At 46.5% G+C, this 24,582-nt stretch overlaps 2 protein-coding genes across 11 annotated transcripts in view; one reads left to right on the plus strand and one right to left on the minus strand.

The window, feature by feature from the left end:
* Nucleotides 1-19,638, plus strand: part of kansl1b (KAT8 regulatory NSL complex subunit 1b) — a 71,079-nt gene extending 51,441 nt beyond the window's left edge. For all 4 annotated transcript variants that reach the window (XM_062531592.1, XM_062531594.1, XM_062531593.1 and 1 more), the window contains 13 exons: nucleotides 5,384-5,525; nucleotides 6,820-6,915; nucleotides 8,424-8,515; nucleotides 9,072-9,264; nucleotides 12,021-12,186; nucleotides 13,758-13,955; nucleotides 14,360-14,545; nucleotides 14,780-14,934; nucleotides 15,242-15,363; nucleotides 15,503-15,560; nucleotides 16,048-16,160; nucleotides 16,584-16,824; nucleotides 17,151-19,638. In XM_062531592.1, the coding sequence (XP_062387576.1) occupies nucleotides 5,384-5,525; nucleotides 6,820-6,915; nucleotides 8,424-8,515; nucleotides 9,072-9,264; nucleotides 12,021-12,186; nucleotides 13,758-13,955; nucleotides 14,360-14,545; nucleotides 14,780-14,934; nucleotides 15,242-15,363; nucleotides 15,503-15,560; nucleotides 16,048-16,160; nucleotides 16,584-16,824; nucleotides 17,151-17,405 (2,017 nt within the window). In that variant the 3' untranslated portion in view covers nucleotides 17,406-19,638. The remainder of the gene's footprint in view (nucleotides 1-5,383; nucleotides 5,526-6,819; nucleotides 6,916-8,423; nucleotides 8,516-9,071; nucleotides 9,265-12,020; nucleotides 12,187-13,757; nucleotides 13,956-14,359; nucleotides 14,546-14,779; nucleotides 14,935-15,241; nucleotides 15,364-15,502; nucleotides 15,561-16,047; nucleotides 16,161-16,583; nucleotides 16,825-17,150) is intronic.
* Nucleotides 19,639-19,805: 167 nt separating this feature from the next.
* The window catches only part of maptb (microtubule-associated protein tau b), a 56,992-nt gene continuing 52,215 nt past the window's right edge, over nucleotides 19,806-24,582 (minus strand). For 6 of the 7 annotated variants that reach the window (XM_062531602.1, XM_062531601.1, XM_062531600.1 and 3 more), the window contains one exon: nucleotides 19,806-22,577. In XM_062531602.1, the coding sequence (XP_062387586.1) occupies nucleotides 22,365-22,577 (213 nt within the window). In that variant the 3' untranslated portion in view covers nucleotides 19,806-22,364. Of the gene's footprint in view, nucleotides 22,578-23,661; nucleotides 23,852-24,582 lie in introns of all 7 variants that reach the window. The other variant, XM_062531596.1, reaches the window with a different exon arrangement.

The following is a 24,582-nucleotide window of genomic DNA, read 5'->3' on the forward strand; positions in this document are numbered from 1 at the left end:
AACCGGCAGTGTGTGTGTGTGTTGTGTGTTTGTACATATGGGAGCAGGGAGGTCGACTTTTCATTGAACTTCAATTGAAGACCCTGCTTTAGATGGCCTTCAAAAACTGATTCTATGTATCTTTTGCCTCTGTTTTCACCCTTGGGATTAAGAAGGATACTTGTACATTCGCTATGTGTTTGTGAATGCAAAGAAGGGCGCATTAGTCAGTGTGTTGTCAATATGGTCGCTGTGTGATCTCCATTAGAATGAAGTGATTTTGTAGTTGGGCCTCAGAAGCTCGGAGCTCAATAAGCGGGAACAAAAAAAAAGAAAGAAAAAGCACCAGCCAGCATTTTTATTGATTTATTCATGACTCACATTAGTAGTGCAGAAAGAGAATACATTTACAGTAAAACATGGGCCCCTTCTGGGCTGTGTGTGTGTGTGTGTGTGTGTCCTGAAGCAAAGGCACCTCTTTCAAAATCGCTCACTCAGATCCTACCTTCCCTCCATTTTTCCCCAGCGCTTGTGCTTGGCTTCTCTCTTGCTCGCTGGTTCAGAGAATCTGGTCATGTGACTGATGGGGGGGGGGGGGGGGAGTACAGCAGAGGGCGAGGGCTGCACATCAGCCCCTTTGTTCTCCAGACTCCGCCCCTTTGAGAGAGCACACTCATGGCTCTATCTCCCGCCCTCACACACACACACTCACACACTCTCTCTCAAACACTCTCACACGCTTTCACTCACCAGGCCTATCTCTTCTCTTCTCTTCACTCTCATGCATCCCTTGTTCTCTCTCCATCTCTCCTCCTCCTTTTTTCTGCCTTTTTGTCCTCCCCCATGTCATTGTACCTCCTAGCTCCCCTTCCCGGGCCGTTAGGTGTCAGTTTGACAGCCACTGGAGGAGGGCTTAGCTCTGTGCTAACGGGCTCTAGTGTGGACGTCTGCACTCGGGGGGCCTCTCATGGGTCTTCATCTTTGCGCTCTGACGTAGCATCTGCCCACACATCTTTCATTACATGGCTCTTCTCCACCCATGTTATGAATTGCAACAGACTAATTTCCTGTCTATTTATACTCTTGTGTGTGTGTGTGTGTGTGTGTCTGTCTGTCTCTGTCTGTGTGTCTGTCTCTGTTTCTCTGTATTTGTGTGCATTTGTATTTGTCTACTGGTATGCCCTGTCTCTTTAAGATAGATCAGTTTTGGCTCCGATGTTGATAAGATGATTTTAATGTAATCCTCTGAGAGAGGCAGACATAGGAGCCAGACCATTTCCTGCCATCTCTCCCCATGAACTCTGCTGCTGAATGTTCTTGACCCAGATGTTTGTATGTTTCCTTGTTCCTATATTTGCATAAATGACTGTGTAGGTCTGGAGAATAGAATGGAAGCACCAAGAGAGGTGTGTGCGTGTGCGAGCGCGTGCGCGTGGAGGACCAAAAAGTCTAACACATTATGGATGTGGTGGTGATGGACTCACTGGTTCTGAGATTCTGGTTGATCCCTTTTCTGCCCATAGTTACAAGGGAATAAATATTTGAGTAAATGTTCAAGCATTTTCTCTGTGTTGCTTGGGCACTAACCACAGTGATGGCCATCCCACTTAGATAACATGCATGGACGTGTCTATCTCTGGAAAATGTGTGGGACTGGTTTAAATGGTTTCCTTGATGAAGAGAGAATTCTTCTGCCAGGATACATGAGACAAAATAAACAGTGTGAGAGAATGTCCGTTTGTTCTTCCTGAATGGACGATGCGTCTCATTCCTGATATCGTTCAGTGGGCATTAACCCTCAAAGCCCTCCCCGACTTTCTCTCTCTCTCTCTCTCTCTCTCTCTCTCTCTCTCTCTCTCTCTCTCTCTCTCTCTCTCTCTCTCTCTCTCTCTCTCTCTCTCTCTCTCTCTCTCTCTCTCTCTCTCTCTCTCTCTCTCTCTCTCTCTCTCTCTCTCTATCTCTCTCTATCTATCTATCTATCTCTCTCTCTATCTATCTATCTCACTATCTATCTATCCCGTTATCTCTCTATCTGTCTCTCTCTCTGTCTTCATGGAGCTGGTCTCTTTGGCACTGCTGTAGTCACTTCCCACACACCAGTGCTGCAGTCAAGCTCACAGACTCACTCACTCACACACACACACAAACACTTTGTCTCTCTCACCCTCTGACTCCCACATACAAACAAGATTTCCGACATCTGCAACACATATTTCTTGCATACTGAAAGGCTTACGTTCACCCTCTTAACCACACTTAACATCTGTATTCACATTCATGTCTTTCTCGCTTGCTTTTCATCGCTGCCCCCTCTGGTCTCCTGTGGAAGTGCAGCTGTTTCTGCCTGAGAGCCCCTCCCCCACACCAGACTCCTGTGGAAACATTTTAATTGGAAAAGAGAAATGGTGGGGGGGATATTGCTCTGTGTTTGAGTGAAGCAGGAACTAGTAGGCCTACATAGTTCACACTTTGCTGTTTATACTGTTGGCCTATGCTGCACAAATCGTACATCAGTGCAACAATGGCTTCCACAGTATGTGCATATATGTGCGTGTCTGTGTACGCTCATGTGATTAGGCAATATGGAAAGACTGAGAAGTCGTGACGAACAAGACAAGGCGCTTGGTGTTTGGGTTTCCTGTGTGTGTGAGGTGAGGATGAGAGACCAAACACACACGCATACATGCGCATACACACACACGCACACATAAAGATGGTCTGTGGGGTTGAAGGATTAGCTTATTCTGGGATGCTTTGTCTCTGTCTCACTTGACTCATTATTACATCTTCAGACTCGACTCAACCTCTCTTTTTGTTTGGGTTAGATTCAAGAGCTTTTTGATTAATTATGTTTTTTTTCTCCCTGTTGCACACAGTCCATACTGTTCTGGTGATTGCTCAGTGTTTCCAAATGCATCCTCCCTAAAGCAGATGCTACACTACCAGACATAAGTGTGTATTTTCTGTGTTCATGGGATTTGGAGGAAATTATAATGGACAGCTGAGACCAAGTGAGAAAAGAGAAGTGTATCAACAGGGAGCTCTCTCTCTCACACACTACAGACTCTCTCTCTCTCTTGCTCTCTCGCTCTCTCGCTCCCTCGCTCTCTATCTATCTATCTATCTATCTATCTATCTATCTATCCCTCCCCCCTTCCCCATGGTATTAAATCAGGGTATGTTGTGCTCTCTTCCCCTGGTCTGCCCCATCAGTGTAGGTTCCAGTGTTCCGCAGCATCTATATATAAATTACAGGAATGTCTGTCTGTTCGTTTGCTTGTCTGCTACTTGCATATCTCTCAAACTGTTAGTCCGGTTCATTTCAAGCGTGGCAGGTGTCTTGCTATGAGCACAAGTATGTGCATTGGATTAGTAATTCACTGTATCCACTCCTCCTCTCACAGAGCTCTGTACACTCGCATATCTGTTGAACCGTTGACAGGTGTCTTGCTACAGGCACGAGTAAGTCCACTGCCAAGTTTTGACGTTGTTTGGATAATGCAAAAGATGTCACTTATAGGAATCACTAAAGAAGTCACATCGATTTCACACGATGAAGCATCATTCTACAAAATGGTTCGTCTTCTCTGTCAGGAAGTTCTTCAATAAGCTTAACAATAAACATATAGCCTTAACTCAAAACAGCTGTTAGGCTTATGTCATTATGGTCTGTAAAGATATCACATGCCTAAATTCTGCTTGCTGCACATCAATTATAGTCTAATATATTTTAATATGATATTCAATATTCATTATTAAATGCTTAGCTGGCATGTTGTTTTTCCCATCATCCTATTTTAAAAGCAGGCCTACCTGCGGGCATGTAATTGGGCTACGGGTTTGGCATGTTTGAACTAGTAGTAATGCATTGTCTCTTGTTGATTTTTATCTATGAAATGGTCCTGTATTGAAGGATAATACTGCAGAAGTTGAGTTGTTAAAATGTTGTCATTGCAAGGTATTAGAATAGTGGGTTTGGGGGTGTTGGACATTCTGAGCTGTATGTGTGTGTGTGTGTGTGTGTGAGAGAGTGAGTGAAATCTCTGGAAATCTGCTGTGGTACTGCGTTTTAAATGGAGAGAGCCGCGTGTGTGTGTGTGTGTGTGTGTGTGTGTGTGTGTGTGTGTATGTGTGTGTGTGTGGAATGTAAAGTAGAGAAGCTGTAGTGATCTCTGTGGGCAGGGATAATGGAGAGTGGGTTATGTAACAGCACTCGCTCTAACTCACTCACTGACAAACGCTCTCTCTCTCACACACACACACACACACACACACTTCTTTGCTCACTCTGTGTGTTTCTCAACTCCATCTTCCTTTTCACTGCATGTCATCCCCCTTTTTGCCCCCTTTCTTTGCTCTCTCCCCTCATCTCTCCATCTCTGTCTTCTCTCTCCCTCTCTCTGTTCTGCACTGCTCTCCTCTTCTCTCCTCTCCTCTCTGCCTGCTAATGCAGGGAAATCTTGAGTCATGCTGCTGCAGCCTGGTTCAGCCGAGTTCACGGTCCATGCGGTCCAGTTGTTGTCTTCCTCCCACCATTCTCTTAGACAGTCATTCACATTCACTCCCCTCTCCGCATTCACTCCACGTCACTGTCCTCCCCACCCCCTCCCCCCAGTACAGTTTGGAGCAGGGCATTTCCAGGGGCTTCAGGGTTCTGTTGCCCCTGGTGGCTGCTCTGTTAGAAGGCTTCTGGGCTAGTTGTAGAACAAGCGTGGGTAACCTAGGTGTGTCTGTTGTTGAAAGGGGGTACTTTCAACAAACTTGTTTGTATGCTGTACTAGACAATGTGTACAAGTTTGCAACATCACAGCAGTTATTACAGATGTACCAAATTTAATCCCCCCCATGTACAATTCTCTCTCTCACTCAGTCAGTCACACACACACGCACACGCGCGCACACACACACGCACGCACGCACGCACGCACACACACACACACACACACACACAAATGAGTTTTGCCCTGACCCTGCCAAAGCTAATGAAGCAATAGCTATTGAGAGAGCCAACCTGCCATCTGGCATACAGTCTATGAATGTTGTGCACTGGAGCTGCACACGTCAATGTGTTTGTACACTTAGCTTGTGCTTTCTCTCACTTGTAAATGGCAACTTCAGACCCTCTCATACGATGGGAGCGGCCTTTTGATAGTCTATTGAGTTGTGTGCAGGGGCAGGAAAGCTTAAGCAGATAAGATTATGATGATTTTAAGTGTGTCTTTTATAGCAGAGATCCTGATGTGTGTGTGTGTGCGGTGTGATTGCGTTGTGTTGGAATACTATGTGGGCCTGATTATTATGTTTATGGAGTTTTCTAATGTGTGTGGTGTTGGAAAGTGTTGTGTGATTTGAATGCAGAGTAGTGTTATTGATGTCTGTGTTGTTTGTCTCTGTTTCCTGGTAGATGGCGACGTGCAGAGGGGCGTTATGCTGTGGACCGGGCCTCCATCATCAGCCACTGGAACTGGCTTCAGGCTCACGTGTCAGACCTGGAGTACCGCATCCGCCAGCAGACAGACATCTACAGACAGATCCGCTCCAGCAAGGTACACACATACACGGCACCCACCAACAGACATCTACAGACAGATCCGCTCCAGCAAGGTACACACATACACGGCACCCACCAACAGACATCTACAGACAGATCCGATCCAGCAAGGTACACACATACACGGCACCCACCAACAGACATCTACAGACAGATCCGATCCAGCAAGGTACACACATACACGGCACCCACCAACAGACATCTACAGACAGATCCGCTCCAGCAAGGTACACATACACAGACACACACACACACACAGAGAGAGAGACACAAACACAGACAGACAGATCCACTCCAGTAAAGTACAAACACACACACACACACACACACAAACACAAACTACTGATCTGCCAGCAGACAGACATCTACAGACAGATCCACTCCAGTAATGCACATCACAACACAGAGCACATCTTCAGGCTTATTCTGTCTACGCACACACACACACACACACACACACACACACACACACACACACACACAGCATCCACCAGACCGAAATCTACAGACAGATCCCATCTAGCTTGGTGACATTCAGTCAGATGTACTTCGGCAAGGTCAGACCCATCTGCGATGTTGTCATGGTAACAACATCCCTCTCACACACACACACACATTCATGCAAGCCATATCTCCAGCAGGCAACAATGTTCACGCTTTTATATCTGTGCTCTCATGCACACATTCGCGTGCACCCGCTTGGAAGTGAGATGTCTCACCTTCACTGCAAATGGGAGTGGGAATATGATTGTGGCAGTCCCCTGTGCACCTCTTAATTTAAGCCTGTGAAATACAACACGCCATCACATGACTTCAGTGTCAGCTGACATCCTCCAACGGTCACACACACACACACACACACACACACAGCTGTATGTTCATTATCTCTCTTTCTCACACATTCTCTCTGCCCTCCCTCGTTTTTTAGCTTTTGTCCCTCCTCCCTCCCACTACTTGTCAGTTATGTCTCCCGGTTGTTTTTCTCTTGACACCTTTCTTGCCTATTCCTTAATCTTCTTGCCCTCCTCTCCTTTCCTTCCCCTTTCCTCTCTCTTTTCTCCTTTTGGCTCTCCACTCTACCTCCTATTCTCTCCTCTTCATCTTCTCTTCCTCCTCTCCATCTGTACCTTCTCTTCTTCCTCTCTTCTTCCTCTTCTCCATCTGTTCTTTCTCTCCTTCCTCTCTTGCCCCTCTCCTTCTTCTCACCTTCCTCCTGCACCTCCACACAGCTCCTCCTCTCTCTCTCTCCGCCTCACTGACAGCTCCTCCTCTCTCTATTTCTCCCGCAGGGTCCTGTTGTGTTGGGAGATCCCGCCCCTGGAGAGCCCTCATTGGATGACACGTGTGAGGTGAAGGAGGAGCCAGTCTCCTGCCAAGTGTCTCAGGTATTGTGTACTGTATTAAAAGCACTGCTAACACAATCCATTATTGATTATTACAAGAGGTATTCTACAACTACATTATACAAATCCCATACGGACAGTGATTTCCTGTGTATTCGCCACATTGTGTATAAGCCACAGGACGGTGTTTTATGCAAGTTAATAGAAGCAAAACTATATTAACTACCCCAGTGTATTAACCTCATAGCTAAAGAAATTTAGCAAAGTCAATGTATAAGCTGTGGTTCGTAGTTGGGAAATGACTGTTTATATTATGTTCATTATTAACACAATAATCAGGTACATGTATACCCAAATGCATCAGCTGATCAACTGTGTTGTGAGAGGATAATACCTCATCCAGGAAGTTGTGATGTAGCTTCAAAGTTGCTCAGGGGTGATAATGATAGTAGTGGTCAATGAGGTGGTGGTGCTTTTAACTGGTTCCCTGAGGCCTGTAGTGAGTGAGTGTGAGTGACGTCAGCCTGCTTATCACCACCATGTTCAAGAAGAACCATTCAATTCTAGAATTAGAATGGACAGATTTAGAATTGATTGGTCCTGTACGTCACTGTGGGCCCTGATTGCATTCCCCAGTGCAAGTTTGGAAAGATACCACTGTACCTGAGAGTACCTGAGATTGTTGTGTTTTTGAGAAATGAGTGTTCTCACCATTGGCCGTTTAGAATGGTAGAGCTTTTGTTCTCATTGGAAGACGAGTAATGTTTCTTTCAACAAGGAACACGGGTGTTGTGCTGTTTGTGTGAGAGAGAGAGGCAGGCTGAGTATTTTCTGTGTAGATTAGGAGAATCATGAGTCTGTGTGTGAGGTATGTAGCTGTGATGGAGTGTAAAGCTGGGCTAAAGCAAAAACGGTGTGTGAAAGGGTGAGAACCACAGGCTGGGAGTCTAATGGATGAGAGAGGGTGAAAGAAAAGGGGATAAGGAGTTCACATGTACAGTATGAGTGAGAAAGAGGGAAGGGTGGGAACAGAGTTTTTATGTGTTTTTATGAGATCTCAGGCCAGACACACAAATGCGTCCACAAAGGTAGTTTTCCAAGTAGTTCCTGCCTCAACGCTCACCCAGAACTAGAAGATTGCACTGTGGCAACCTGCCTATTATTTAAAAAAAAAAAAATGTTGGCTCCTCCAGCGCCCTACTGCCCTCTGGGTTGTGGAGAGTGTTGCTGGTAGTTTTTGCCACAGAGTTTCGGCGACTAGTTCATGGAAAGGGTGGGGTGCAGGGTGAGTGAGTGTGTGAGAGAGAGAGTGTGTGTGTGTGTGTGTGTGTGTGTGTGTGTGTGTGTGGAGGGGGAGTTCCAAAAACACTGGTGGTCTTTGTTCTTTCGTGCCAAGTGCAGTTGGACATCCTCTGCCAGGCCCAACTTCAGAGGAATGCAATAGACTGTCCCCCTCCCCTCTCCAAGCAGTGGTGTCGCCCAGTGCAGCAAGCCCATAAGGGGTTTCCACGACAACCCTCGTGTGATTGGCTCGTTTGCTCTGCCCGCAGGACTTTGGCTCTGACGTTTCGGAGAGTCCCACAGAACCAGGCTTGAGGAAGGCGTGTCCTTCAGGGAAGCAGGTCAATGGGGTCATCAACAAGTAAGACCACTTATCTACATACACACACACACACACACACACACACACACACACACACAGACATTTATTGTCACGAATCCTCTCACATGTCTCTGTGTTTATGCCCCATAGCTTTTCATTTTTCAGACATTTTTATATTGATGAGAACACAGATTTTAGAACAATAATGTTTACGAGTTTGGAGATTAGGTTAGACCTGTCCAAACTGAGTATCCTTGATGACAAAGAACACCCTCTTGAGAAAGTGAAGAAGCACTCCTGACCACCAACGTGTTTGGAACCCGAGTCTTGAATAATATTTACTTTTTGAGAAATGGCACATCTCACTTCTAGTGACCTAATCTCTTCAAATCAACTATTTCTGTATTCCCTCTCTCTCTCTTCTCCTCTCTCCCCCTTTCCCTCTCCTCTTCTTTCTTTCTTTCTTTCTTTCTTTCTCTCTCTCCCCCTGCCTTTCTCTCTCTCTCTCTCCCTCTCTTTCTTTCTTTCTTTCTCTCTCTCTCTCTCTCTCTCTCTCTCTCTCTCTCTCTCCCCCTCTTCCTCTCTCTCTCTCCAGCTTGAGGCCTGGTTCTTCAGAGACGGGCAACTCAGAAGAGCAATGTCAGCAGCAGCCGCAGTGGGGGAGCGTGTCGTCTGCGGCCCCCTCCCCCACTGACCACACATGTGTGGCTGCTCGCACACGACCCCTCATCAGCTGCAAGAGACGACGACTCGTCAGACCGAGCACACTCACCAACCTCAACCGCAAGGTGTGTATCTGTTTGTGTTTGTGTTTGTGTGTAAGTGGGTTTGCATGTTTGTCCCCACAGACGTTTGTGGAGGTACAGTGAGGGCTGAGGTAGAAGCGTGAGAATTGATAATGTTGTGGACATACAAAGATGTTTACAGGAAATTCTCCTTTGCTTATTTAGTGGTGGCAGATAACAGCTAGTGTGTCTGTGTGTGTGTGTGTCTGTCTGTATGCGTGTGTCTGTATGCGTGTGTGTGTGTGTGTGTGTTTTTTTTTCCTTTATTATAATTTGTCAGACCAGACATTGCAAGAATGCAAACCCAAACTATTTCATTACCATATTCAAACCTGAAAAGCATTTGAATTCAGATGAGCTGATAATGTATGTCCTGCGTGTGGATAGCTGTCCTGTGTCTCCTCCCAGCCTCTCTGGTTTTTGGGTTTTGGCTCCAGGAGGGTTTCTGGGCTTTGGTTCAGGACTCATAATATTGTGCGTGTTTCATCACTGAGTCACCCTGCGCGCTCATTAACAAACATGAGTGGATCGGAGCGGGACCAGTACTGGGCCCGGAGCCCAGCACGCCGATCGGAGCTCAGCTCAAGTGTCTTCTCGCTCCGCTCCCGCTGCGCCTGACGTCCACTCCCAGCTGTTCTGGGATCAGCTGCAGTAACCTGAAGCGGCTCTGTGTCATGGTCCTGCTGGGCCTGAGCTCTTTTCACAGCCCTGGGGCCTATTACAGCAAGCCTGCCCCCATCCAGCTTACACTGTGAAACAGTGTTTTTCCAAATACCCCTCTGTCTCGGGGTAACAACAGGCTTAAGCAGGTAGAGCCGTCTGTTCATCCGTAGTTAAGAGAGAATTGACTTATTCTGCGAGCTGAGATGCAGTGAGTGATTTGTAGTTCTCATGTTCATTGATCCATATCTGATGTCATGATGAAGATGACCACTGCTAAATGATCACCACTCCACCCTCTTGGTGAATGACCCAATAGATATAGACTACACTTCCCAGGATTCCATGCTGTGTGCCCGTCTTTCTGACTCCCACGATGTAAAATAGCAAATATTCTGCCTCAGGCAGTGAACTGTTTGGATTCTTTGTTGGACAGCCTACAAACTGTAGGGTCGACTCCAGCCTGCAGAGCAGCGGGTACTTGGAACTTTGCACTGACCAGCTTCTCACAGGCCCATTCTATGGGCAGCTTATGAACGCAGGAAGAGTGCCATCATGAGTGGGCATTTGGTGAATGTGTTATTTATTCATTCATTCATTAATTCATTCACTCTTGAAGTTGACCTCCCGCTCCTACAGCCTTGATTCCTGACAGGTGCGTGAAGACAAGACTCGGCGTAAAAAAACAAAGCTGAATGGAATCTCGTACAGCAGCAGCAGCAGACTCAACACGTTGCGAAACAAATGGTCCTCTAAGAACGCCTCTTTAAACGCCATCACACAAAGGCCACTTGGCTCCGCCGCGCTCGGCGCTTCATCCACGTCAGCCCCCCCTCTCATCGCTGGCGAGCGCTCGGAGCCGCCGTTGGCCGCGTGTAGGCGTGCCAGCGCTCGCTCGGAGCTGCCAGCACGTGCAGCCACGGATCTGGGGCTCATAAATGAGGCAGAGGCAGAGAGGAGTCTGGAGGCGGCGTGCGCGCCGACCCTCCTCTTTGAGCCTCTTGTTTTTTGATGGGCTCGCCTCGCTCTACGCTCTCTGTCTGGTCAGGGTTTTTTTTTTTTTGAGTGGGAGAAGAGAGCATCATGGGAAATGAGCGTGGCTGCCATGAGAGCAGACGAAGAGTGATGGGGGGGGATCAGTGAATGTAGGTCACTGGTCTGTGGCACTGTCGGGGGAGGGGCGTCCCTGTGTGTGTGTGTGTGTCTGTGTGTGTGGATTTGCATGTCCGTGATCTGCGAACTGAGTGCGAGCAAGAGGTCCACATCCGGAAGAATGTGTTTTTTTAGTGTGTTAATGAACACACAATGTGTGTTGGTGTTGTGTGTTAATTAATGTGTGAAGATGCGAGTCTGCTCCCTATTATAGCAGTGGAGAGAATTTGGAGTCTGTATGAGGACCAGAAACAGAGAGAGAGAGGGGGGGGAATCAATGCAGCACTTTTAATTTGTAGTAATGTGTGCCAGATGAAATCAACCGAGGAGCAGCTAGATGAACAAGGCCACGTATTATTTGTATTGTGTGGTTTTGCACATTCAAATAGTGTGGCTGTGAGTGTCCGTATCTGATGAGGCTTTACCAAGGGTGTGGCGTTAGAACGTGTCCTCGCTCCGGCGTCTGAGGCTGTGTGTGTGCGTTAGCGACGGCTGCTCTCTTCCTCATTAGCGCTCTTTGTTATGAGCTGAATGAGTTTAGAAAGAGTTCTGATTGTATTGTCTTGCCTCATCCTCCTTCTGTGTGTGTGCACTCGTGATTTTGAGTGTACGGGTCACTTTATTTTTGTTCAGTAGAGAACCCACAGGGTAGTGTGTCAGTGTGTGTGTGTGTGTGTGTGTATATATATGTATGTATGTATGTGTGGTCCCCACCTATGATTTTTTTTCCACAAGTATTTTTGTAATTGGGGTCATTAGAGCAAGCCTCAATGGTGAAAAAAAAGTAAAAAAAGAGATGACATTTGTTTAGATGGTGTGCATCATGCTTTTCTCTCTGCAGTCCTGTGTGTGTGTGTGTGTGTGTGATCAACTGTGCATATGATATCCTTAGCTGTGTTTATGTTTCTAACTGTGTGTGTGTGTGTGTGTGTGTGTGTCCTGTGCAGGTCCAGCGTGTGAGTGTGTGTCGCTGCAGCTGTGAGGCGAACCCTCAGTGTATGACGTGTGTCGGCCGCTCCACGCCGCCTCTCGAGCCGCACTACGACCGGCCCTTACTGGAGCGCCTGTCTCAGTACGACCCCAGCATCCACCCCATCCTGTCCTTCACAGACGGTGAGACACACACACACACACACACACACACACACACAGACACAGACACCCTGTCTCACTCACTCACTCATTCGCCCTTTTTTGATCTGATAGACCCACATGTATGTGGAAAACTTCACATCTCCAAGAGACATTTGTAGAAATCTGTTCAAGCCCGGACACAAATCTCCTGAAGCCCAAATCACTCACGTCACCCTTTTAATGTGCAGGTCATAGTAGGTACTTAGCAGGCCGCATACACACCGTGGTGCCTCTGAGGAATGCGCCCTTTATAGTGCGTGACGCTCGTGTAAGAATGGACCCTCTGAATGAGCATTCCGGGCCTAGCTAGTGTAGATGACGTGAACAGGCACTGGCCCTCAGATGGGCCTTCTGTGGCCCGAATGAGTGAAAAACCATGAGATGCTGATTCATACAGGGAGCGCTCAGTGCAACATCCCAATCACACCCTTCATTGTGTGTGTGTGTGTGTGTGTGTGTGTGTGGCATCACAGCACTTTCTCATGAGTCACGGGCTTTGTGATGTTCCTGTTTTGATGGGAGAGCAGGAGCAGGATCCTGATGTGGGTCAGGAGGGTCAGTGTTTACAGGAACGCACGCGGTCCCGGTCGGCCGCCCCCACTGCCGCCCACACCCCTCACGCTGTAATTAGCACGCTCTGCAATCAGCCATGTGCGATTGTTTGTCGGACACAACACTCAAGTCAGATATATAATTATCGAGATGGCAGTGTCCACTTCTGTAAGGACGCCGCTTCGAATGACCCAACACATGACACGCTGTCTGCGTCCTTTTTGTATGTCCCTTTATTTGCCCTTTATGTTCAGTTTGCCCTCTCTCTCTCTCTCCCCCTCTCAAACACGCACAAAGAAAACCTCCGACAGTCCCACCGACTGTTCTGTTCTGTTTTGCTCCTCGCCACACCCCACAGTGGGTCCGTCAGTGCCGGGCCTCAACAATGGGCCATAGAGACGCTCGCCATCAGGATGGCAGGAAGCATAGAGCACCAGAATGAAAGCACCGAGCGAGGGAGGGAGGGAGGAAGGGAGAGAGCAGAACACCACAGGGGGTCTGTGGAGCAGTATTTGTGCCACCTGGTGGCGGTTAGAGGGAACTGCAGTGCAACCCCAGCACCATGTAAACCAATCCAGTATGAAGGCAGAGAGAGGGCTCTTTGGTGACATGAGAGAGCAGCAGTGGGGAGAGACAGATGGTGCTGGTTATTGATGACTGGTACATGTTAACTGATGCCTCGGAGGTGTTGTATAAGGTTATTAGTGTCTGTAAATGGAAATGCTGGTGAACCAGTTGCCATTGTAAAAATTCTTGTGACTCCTTTTTACATATATATATATATACAGTATATACATATTTAAAAATCTGTCACTAGTTTAGAAAATGGTATTAATTGGCCATTCACCTTAACAAAACTTAATCCCTCATTTCTCCTTGTTGTGTCCCTGTCTTTCTCCATCTCTTTCTTTCCCCCCTCTCCCTCTTTCTTTCTCTCCTCTCTCTCTTACACCCACATCCTTTCTCTCTCTCTCTCTCTCGCTCTCTCCTCCCCTCAGATGTCATGATGAGTCTGCACATGCAGCGTCTGCTGAAATCTCATTGGCAGAGCCGACCGCTGGAGAAGATCAAGCCCATCAAGAAGCTGTCACTCAAACACAAGCTCTCCCTGGCCTCCCGGCCCTCCGATCCCGCCTCCTCGTCGTCCTGCTCCAAAGACAAACACAAGCTGTCCAACTCGCTCTCGTCCACTGTCCGTAAGTACCGTCTCCCTCTCACCTCTCATTACGCCTCAAGCCAGCACTGCTGTAGGGGCTCACCTGTTATTACAGTTGAACACGCTCGCATACTACAGTAATTTCCCTCATATAAGCCGCAGGACAGTGTTTTATGCAAGTTAAAAGAAACAAAACCATATTAACACCATATTAACTTTGCAAAATCAATATATAAGCCGTGGCTAATAGTCGGGAAAATACGGTATCAGGTGTTGAAGTCCCATTAGGCAACAGTGCACCTTCACAATTAGGAGCTGATGTGTGAACGCACGGGTTCTTAGTCGCATGAACGAAGTAGAGTGCCTTTTTCTCTCAGCCTTTATGTTTTATGCTGAACTCAGTCTGGTGTCCTCTGCCCCCCCTTCCTAACCCCCACTCCTCAGGCCTGTCCCATCACAAGATGCGCAGTGAGAAGCTCCATCGTCAGCAGTTCAACAGCCTCCTGAGTGCCTCCAAGCTCGAGGGACGCCATCACCGCGGAGACCGGGGACCCAGCGCGTCCCACGGTGCCTACGACAAGACGCACAGTCGCAAGAGGCCCCGCGAGCACTCTCTGGAGAGGATGGAGAGTGAGTACACCTCCTCTGCTTCTCCTTTATTCTCCTCTCTTCTCGTCTCTCCCACACACTCTCCTTAGCCTCTCATCTACTCATTTGTCTCTGTGTTTCCCTTTCTCCATCTGCATTGCCTTTCTCCATCTGGTTCTCATCTCTTGCGTTTTTGGACTTTTTTTTCTATCATTAGTCATTTTTTTTTTTTTCTTGAAGTCTTTCAGTACAGTAATCGCCAATGTGTTTCCCCAGACACCTCTAAGCTGTATACAGATGTGGGGAGCCCGTGTCCATCTTTGTCGGGGGTGCAGACCCCCACCCACAGCCCCCTCCTGAGGCAGATCTCCACCTCCTCCGAGACCTCCACACCCCTCTCTCTCACTGGACAGAGCGCCACCAGCACCCCGGTATGACCAACTGTCTGTCTGTCTGTGTGTGTGTGTGTGAGTGTGAGTAAGCGTAATTGTATGTGACTCTATGAGGAAAATATGCGAGTCTACCTTTGTGTTCTTCAAGTACAGGAATGTGGTCTCGCTATGCATGTGTATGATTGGAGTTTACGATGCGTGTGCTAATAAATAGGGGAAAGGTGATTGTGTGTGCAATAGAGAATGTGTCAAGAGTGCCTTTGGGCTTTAGGTATGGTAGGAACTCTTATGTGTTAATCAATGTGTGTGTGTATTTGTGAGGGTGACCAACGTCTGCTTTGTGTAGACCCCCATTCGCAGGAGGAGAGGAGAGAGCTCCTTTGACATCAACAACATCGTCATTCCCATGTCGGTAGCGGCCACCACCAGAGTAGAGAAGCTGCAGTACAAAGAAATCCTCACACCCAGGTCAGAGCTGCAAACACAATCATGAACTTAACAGAAGCACATGAGTGCTGAACACTCCAACAAGCAATAACTTTTTATTATTTTATTTTGTTTTCAATTTTTATATTTAATGCGGTTGTGTGTGTGTGTGTGTTTCCAGCTGGAGGGAGGTGGATGTCTGTGCCAAGCCCATTTCAGCTGAGGATGACACCGCAGAGGTAGGTCTTAAAAGCATGTCTCTTCTAAGACAAGAAGACAGATATGTACAGAGCTCATCAGAATACTGTGGCAAACATAACACTATATATCACATACCTACCGGTCAGTCAATTGGCCGTTAGCATGATCGTTGCTACAGGCCCGTGAGACCAGTACTAGTGGAGCCTGGACTCGTGTTCCACTCTGCAGTGTCCGTGTGCATGGCATCTGAGACTCAAGTATCATGCGTGACACGGAATGTCACGGCTGAGCTGAGCCCACTCCTGCTGTTCCACCCATTGGTCATGTGATGCTTCTGATATTTAGGGTGACCCAGGCCTACTTTCACACACCGCTTTCTACCCTCCACCTTCTTTGATTTGTTTTGTGTCCTTTTAGAATTACTTTTTTGATTTATATTTTTTCTCACTCTACCATCCTCTACCCTCATCATATGGGGTCGTTGTCCTAACCCTCGGTTTGTCTCAATCCTCTGTTTCCTCTCAGGTGGAGGATCTCACTGACACGGCGTTCGGTCAGCTGCACCAGCCATGTGAAGATCAGGAGCGCTCCCGCTGGAGTTGGACTGCCACCGCCATCGCCATGCGCAGGGGAAGCCGGTGGGTCAACACACACACACACACACACACACACACACACACACACACACACACACACACACACACACACACACACACACACACACACACTCACTTATAACAAGGGCAACCTAACCTAGAACACCGCAAATAGGCACCTTGACCTCAAATATTGTCTTTCATACACATGATATTATAGTGCACTTTTAATGGCCATGTAATAAGATAAAGTCCTCGTGCAGACTATTTTTTTAAGCTGCTACACAGCATTTGCACTGTACAGCAAGTATTGGCACTTTATTGAAACATAACCCAGACAGGCGTGGCCCAACTTCACATTATAGACTTACAGGACCTCAGTTGTGAAGTTGTCAGGTTTGGTGAAAACACTCATCTCAACATTTGCGTCCTCCCTCCCTCTCCGTCTGTCCCTTCGTCCCTCAGCTCGTACAGGTCGTCAGACGGGCGCACCACGCCCCTGCTGGGGGGAACGCACCCCTCCACCCCGCAGCCCTCGTCCCCGGACACGGCGCACTTCCACCTGCTGCAGGACTCGAGCGGCGCCCCCTCCCCCAGCAGCCCGCCCAGCCCCGACATGCTGCTGCCGCACACACACCTGCACGCGCACTCGCACCGCCTGCTCTCCAGCGACGACACGCGCTGCTCCACACCCGACGAAGAGATGGTAAGCGCTCACACACACACACACACAGTCATGCATGCAAGCCAGCACCCTCTGATTAACGTGCACACACACACACACACACACACACACACACACACACACACACACACACACACACACACACACACACACACACACACACACACACACACACACAGATTCACATCCACATGTCCACATACATACACACATACCGGCACACACCGCTCAACATCCAGTAAGACGGTTCACATTCTCACAAACATACTCTTGGACAGGTGTGTTTTATTTCATCTGCCCACTGTTCTGATTCACTCCAATATTCATCTGCTCTCTGCGCCCCACAGCAGATCTTGCCTCCCGTGCAGCCCTGGGAGCGCCGGAACTTTCCGCTGCATTCGGACCTGCCGCGAGAGACCGACGAGTCTCAGGAGGGCCCCGCCGAGGAGCGGCAGTACCGCACCATACGCCGCATCTCGGGCGGCAAGACTCGCTCGGAATCGGACACCGGACCGCCCTCTCCGCTCCCTGACGAGAGTGGCGGCGGCGGCAGCAGCAGACTCAGAACCCCCACCTGCACACCCAAAACCAGCCATCGCTGAACCACCCCCATCCCCCACCCCCCTTACCAGAGACGCTCACGCTCAGCAACCACAACGACGAATGAAAAGTCCTGTTGTTTGATATTCAAACATCAGTCCAAAAAAAAATTCACAGTTTTTAGTGAATGATTATATGCGAAAATGTTAGATCTGTTAAAAAATATTTTGTTTTTGCTTTTTACTTTTCCTTTTGTGGTCACTGGAAGTATGTTTAGAAAAAAAAAAAGTACAAAAAAGACAGATTAGATAGATGGCTTTAACCATGGCGAATGGGGCGGAGCTTGCAGGATGTGTCCTGATTGGCTGAAGCACTCTTTGTGGCTGAGAATGGCTCTTACTTGTCTTCTGTTCCTTCCTCAACCAAGTGTAAAGTGAAGTGACACAACAGGACACTTATGAAAATGAAGCGCAGCATCCCGACTCCCTCTCTTCCCACCTCTCCGCGCCCAACCCCCTGCTCACACTTATCGCTAGAGCACTTTGGGTCTACACCCTCTCTCACATTCCCCTCCTGTCATTCAACTCCCGTTATGCTCATCCTGACTCTAGGCTATAGACGGGACGTATGCTAAAGGAAACAGAATGAATGAATGAATAAATAAATAAATAAATAAATAAATGATGAATAAATTAAGGCACCAGAAGCACTTGTGTTTTCAGAGAACACTCGTTGTTGCGCATCTTTTCGCTCAATTTCATGAAGCACTCGAATCATTTAAAAAAAAAAAATGTTTCTCCTATTGCCGACTACTGTTTCCGGTATGTGAGGGGATATTCTACGGAGTTAGTCTTCAAAGCCAGTCCGGTGTCGGTATATGAAGGTTCTTTTCCTTTTTCTTGGAATTCATTCATGATGGATGTCATCTCTTTTGCGCTTTGGAATTCTTAATGCAGGCCTCTCACCTCTCTCAATTGATAATTATTTCCAGGAATCCAAAAGCCCTTGCAAACATGCATTACTGGTTCCATGAAGCTTCTAGTAGATGCTAGTTGTCCAAAACAATATAAGTAATCATGGAAAATGTACTCAGATCAGTTATTACACACATCATTTTCAGCATTGAGCAGAATATCCTCTGCTGAAATGTGTACAAGTAAACACCAAGCCCTTCTATTTGTATGAACAGTTTCATGACACGCCACTGCTTACTAACTAAACTAAAATCCCCACCTTAAAAACATGTCTCAAGGAATCCCTCTTGGGTATAGAATGTCTCTTGGTGACATACTGTGCGTGTGCGTATGTGTCGCCGTTGATGTAGATGCCCACTATTCCCTTTAGACATTTAGAAAGACTTTTAATGGATTGTCTGTAGTCTTCTGTTGGGCCCGGGTGAGACAAAACCCCTTCCCCTCGCCACCGTCTAATCCTAATCTCGGCCTGTCCCCCCCCTGGCCGAATATGACGGGCTTTAGCGCGCCTGATTGTATGTGCCAAGTTCGTATGTAACGCTTGCAATCACTGCCCCAAAGCGCCGCGCTCAACTCCTTAGTTTTAGTTTCATATCATTGGATAGTTATCTGTGGCTCGTTCACGTTAATACAAACGAATGTATCGAAATTCAATAGAGGACCGTTACTTCCTGTTAAGTTCTTCCCCCTCTTCCATGCAGAACGCTTGTATCTGCACCGATAAATCCCATTATGCCCATTTATCTGTCTGTGGATTGAGAGAATCCGGGTGATGCTCGTTCAATCCTTAGCCCGGTGGATTGTCTGGAACAGCAGACAGCAAAAATCCTGAAGGACGTCTGATTGTCAGTCCGGACGGTGTTTGTAAAAGCCTCCGACTACCATGCCGTTTCATGTGCCCCTATCCCAAGTTTGTCATTATAATCAATTACGCTTTTCTGTCCCTGCTGGCTGGGAATCTTAAATCCCACTTGGCAGGTTTGATGTACAATAGGGTTTGACTTAGCGTTGAAAAGCCAATATTGTATTGTGTGGGTTATTTTCATACTTTGAATATCCAACGTGGTGAATGGGGATGGGTGCGTCTGGTATATCCTTTAGCATGTAATAGTTTGTACAAAAAAAGAGTATATTTTGTAAATACCTCGTTTGATTCTTTACTGTGTTTGATGTTCAGGCTGTAGCTGTCCTGATTGTATAGGGAGAAGACACAAATATTTAACTTTTTCTTTATGCAGAGGCTAAAACATGTTTATGAATAATTGGCAAAGACGGGATGGCAACATTTGTGTATCTCAAAATTAAAGTGAATTATATTGTATCAACAGTGTGGTGTGTCTATTCCATTAACAAACCATGGTCTGGTCTAAATAGTGGTCTATAGTGAAACTACAAGCTTACACCAACTGCCTTCAGGGTACCAACACTGGAGATGTCTGGAGTTGGTGCAAAAAAAAAAAAAAAAAATAAGACAAAAAGAAAACTGGCTGTTGAATACCGACTTTTATTTCCAAATTCACGTTTACAGCAACAAGTATCAGTGTAAACCAATTCATAATAATAAAACTCACATTACATAGACAATCACGACTGTCAAGCTAGAAGGTAGACTATAACTGCAATGAATGGAAAAAGGCAGAAATAAGGACCGCAAGGAAAATGACAACACTTCTACACACAGTAGGAGTTCTCACATGTACCGTCAGGAGAAGTCACTCGACGACTAAAGGATCCAGCTCTCCATACCGCACCAATCCACACGATCACAAGGCTCTGGACAGCTGCTCACTTATACCTTCTTGTATTAACGCATCTGGCGGGCTCCGACTATTTTGGTGTGTAAAACGTGTTCTTTTCTCCAGTTTTCCGTTCGCTCGACCTCGCCATTTAGTGACCTGTTTGGTGCATGCCACGCCTTGCTCTTATATCCTTCCAACACTGTATTCTTAATCATAATGATAATCAACCCTTATTTAGGTTGGTTAGGTCCAGTAGTTCCATCCCCCCAAGTCCATACAGGTAATGGAGAGCTCGCCATACACTGAAAGGAATGCTGATGCGCTTCGTTGCGCACAGAGCAGCGCGCACGGGCGACTGAATTGGGTCCAGGTTAGCACAACTACACACTCACTCTTGACAGGGTATGGGTATATGGCAATTCATCAGAAGGCCTTTACACAGTGACGGGCAACATGAAGTTGCGCTCCATGAACCCTCGCGTGTTTGCGTTATTTCACATTCCACTTCAGGCGCTTTTTTCTGGTTTGAAAGTTATTATAATCCATCTCAGACGTGTACCAGTGTATGAGAAAACAGTGTTAAGACTAGGTGCGTTAAGGAATTTTGAAGGAAAAAAAGTAGCCTAACTACAAAATAAATAAGATTGCCAACAATTGGTGCATTCTTTTCTTGAATAGCGGTTACATCTCACATTCACGGACTACTAGTAAGGGAGGAAAAGTGCGCAAAACAAGCTTAGATTCGCTCAATGTTTCTTTTTTTTTCTTGAAATGTTTATTCCGTTTTTGATATGAAGCTCGGAAATAAGTCTAGGCAGATGTATACAGGGGTTCTAAGCGGTCGCAACCTGGTGTTGCCCTTTTTTTTTCTTCTAAAATGTCATTTATGCCATGCTGTGAGAAGCTGTGTATGAATATTGACAGTGTATGTGACGTAAATGACTTTCATGCCAAAAAGATCACTTTCACCTTCTTTTACTGAAACGCTGTCTCGGTCATCCCGATTTGGAACAACTGTTTCATTCGAGTCTTATTTTATGCACAAGTGTGTCAATTGGTTTAAATCTGCAACACGGCGGAGTAATGTTAATGGCATAACAACGGTGGGCAGGCACTTTTGTACCATACATTGCTTTGAGACAAACGCCTCGCGTACAGGTGCCAACACTCAGGGTGCCCAAATTTCTCAGTTTTTTGGTAAAGCGTAAGATGCAGGGGATATTAAACGGCGTGCTCATTCTAAATCCGTTACTTTTGCGAAGCACAGGGACCGAGCCAAACAAATCCAACTCGGGTTCTCTCTGAATAGGCTATTCTGCAGGATAGTCAAAGCATCGATTAACTTCATAATACACGTGAATTCACTGACCGTAAGACATCAATTAGCTCACTTCCAAATTAAACTGGCATACACTTTTTTTTTCTTATGTTAAAACGGCCATAGCTCTTTAAGACTGAAATACGCTGGGAAGCTGTGTATGCTGATTGAAAATAGTTTTGAGGGCCAGCTAAATATATTTTATTATAGACAAGAGCACATCGTGCCATGTGCAAAATTACTCCACGAAATTTCAATGAACATCATTTTTGTTCCACTGAGAAAACAAAAAAAATTGCCTATTATTAAGGGATTTCAGGCTTGTGAATGATGAGACTTGAATGTATTTATTCCCAGTGTGTGCCTGTCTTGGTCATAACATGTAGATGAACCAACGATGCAATTTGGCACTTAACCCTGTTTTAAAACTGAGTGCAATTAAATATTTTTGCCCTCTTTACATGTAGCCTAAAGACAACTAACCTCCAAGAACCACAATCTATGTCAACAGATGTCCTAATCTGGAATGGTTGTCAGTTTGAATACACGTTCTCATTTCGTCAACAGCTTAATTTTATTAGGACAAATCGATTATCCCCTTGTGATCTGTCGACATTAAAACTTGAAACATGACATTATTAAGCTACTAAAACATTCACAATAAGGCAACATATATAGACAGTAGTGGAAGAGACACGGGAACTGACTTTCTTTTTGTTCAATCGGGGTTTCCTATACCGACATCTGTTTTTTATCATTTGGAATAACAATGAAAGTTGCAATAATGACACTTCGTTTAAAAAAGTAGGCCTATCAGTCATTTCCCAGAAAGCAAATTCTTATCATAACGGACTGATCTCACAGATAGGCTGCCCTATTTAAGGTGTAATTTACTTTTGCAGGACGGAATGGGAGGTGTAGTTGCATTATTTGTATTTTTCTTCAGAAAATTGCGTGCTCCCTCCACCGCATCCGCTGTGGCTGAAGAAATCACAGGCCTTGTTTAGCGAGGGAGGCGGACACCTGCTCCGCTAGTGAGGACAGCTGCGGGTCCGTCATGTTGATGCTACCGGAGGAAGAGACGTTGCTTAGGCGACGGGGTGAGCCGTCCATGGAGAGGTCAGCCGACTGACAGACGATGTCCGCTCCGTGGTCGGTTCTTGCTTTCGCCCCATCGCGGAAATTCACTTTATGGGATTCAATCTGCAATGAGGAAGGGAAGGCATTAGTGCATAGCTGTACGTTTGCTGTGATAAACTTCTATCTTTAAACAACATGCGACATGTCTCAGTAAATGTGCCTTGTAAAACTAGATGCTATTGGCTCAAAACATATAGGGCTAGCTATTTCCAAGGGCAGATTATTGGAACCTGAAAGAATATGGGGATAAGCCTACATTTATTTGTTTCGTTATCAGCAGTGACACCGCTTCAGGTAAAAATTATTGGGGGTTAAAAGCATATTATGACGAGCACTTTTATATTGTTTACATGTCTGACATACCTTCATAGTTTGAGCGCTTGGGTGCACCAGATGACCGAAAGTCTAACATAAGTCTAACACCTGGCGGGCCTCGGGTCAAAGACGTTTGAGAAAGGTTGGTCTAATTATTAAAAGGCATTACCTATTGTAAGGTCTAACTACTGTAAATTACTCCAGGTTATTCCTGACTGTCTTTGCAACTGGTCTATGGAAGTCGCTCAGATAAGATTAGATTCGTTTGTTAATATCCAGCACCTCAAAGCTATAATTCACTTTCATCTCGTCTTTTTGATGTATAATTGAAGCATTTGAGACATGCTAAGGTAGACCCCATCGGAAATGTGTATGCAAGGTATAAAACCATGGCAACGCACCCTGAACCAGCAGGTGCAGTGGATATCAGAATATGCGCGCCCTCTGGTGTTTGAAATGCTAACCTACACATTTTTCCTTTCTGGTTTAAGCTGTCATAATGAAACTCAATTAAGATGTTTTAAAGAAAACCCACACAGAAAACACACATAGACATTTTCTCATTCATCAGCATAGCCTCTCACTGTAGACTGTGCAAAAGTGTTTTTTGGAATGTATCTTGTAGTGGTATGCATTGACATACTCATTTGATTCACACAAACATTCCTTCTCTCATTCAGTCATTCATTCACTCACTCATCCATTTGTTTGCTCATCCATCGGTTGATCTGTCCCAGTGTCAGTCACGCCAGACACTTGATTCTGCTGTCTGTGAATGCTTGTAAGCCTACTGGTGTTGTTGTGGTGTGCTGAGAAACAGGCAGCTACTCACTGGAGGCCTGCAGCCCTGCCAGCTCAGCGCCCTCTAGTGGTGGGGGGCCAGAGGGCAGCACTGCCTGAGCCTCTGTGTCTGCGCTCAAAGCGTTCCCACTGGAGGAGAGCCCTGAGCCGTCTGAGCTGGGACCGTTCCCATTGGAGGAGGCCTCTGCGGCTCCTCTCTCTGGTTCCCTCCCCTTCTCCTTCTACAGGTGGACAGGAGGGATGGAGTGATGGTGGTGGTGGTGGTGGGGGAGGGCAGTCACCCCGGGAGAACAATATTAATAAATCACAGTACAAAGGAAACAGAAACCTTAAATCCGAAGTGGAACACATAAGATGGGAAATGCCACGAAGAGGCAGAGTAGGGTAAAGAACATTTACTGTTGAGAGACATAGAGAGAGGGAACAGAAATCGCATAAAAGATGACAAAGGAAGAACAGCGGCGCTGGCCTTAAGCTATAGCGATGAGCTCATCGGCGAGGGTGATGGCTATGACCACATATGAGCTGACCAGATCTAATCCTGTTTTGAGGAGATCATTTTCTCCTGACTCGTTCTCGGCCAAGTTTTTGGTGCCAAGACACGTGCTATCTCAGATGTCTGTTAAAATGTTTGATTGAGAAACTAAAATGTCCTACCCATGAAGCCTCTGTGGTTAAGACGTGACAGACAGGTTAAGACTGAAAGGAGGGTTAGTATGCTTTTGCTATGCTAGGATTGACATGCCACACTGATTAAACGGGAAAGGGTGAGGGGGGACTAGAAAAACAGTGAAACGCACGCAGATAGGGGGTGAAGGCATGTGAAAGAGCAAACAAAACACGTGACAGAAAGAGAGAAAAGGAGAGAGAGAGAGAGAGAGGGATTGTGATGCCACTCATGCTGGTTGAAGGAGAAGAGAAAGGAAGTTGAGAGGCGAGGCAGCCTTCCTAC

Source organism: Sardina pilchardus, chromosome 3 (genome assembly GCF_963854185.1).
Source record: "Sardina pilchardus chromosome 3, fSarPil1.1, whole genome shotgun sequence".
Taxonomy (NCBI): domain Eukaryota; kingdom Metazoa; phylum Chordata; class Actinopteri; order Clupeiformes; family Clupeidae; genus Sardina; species Sardina pilchardus.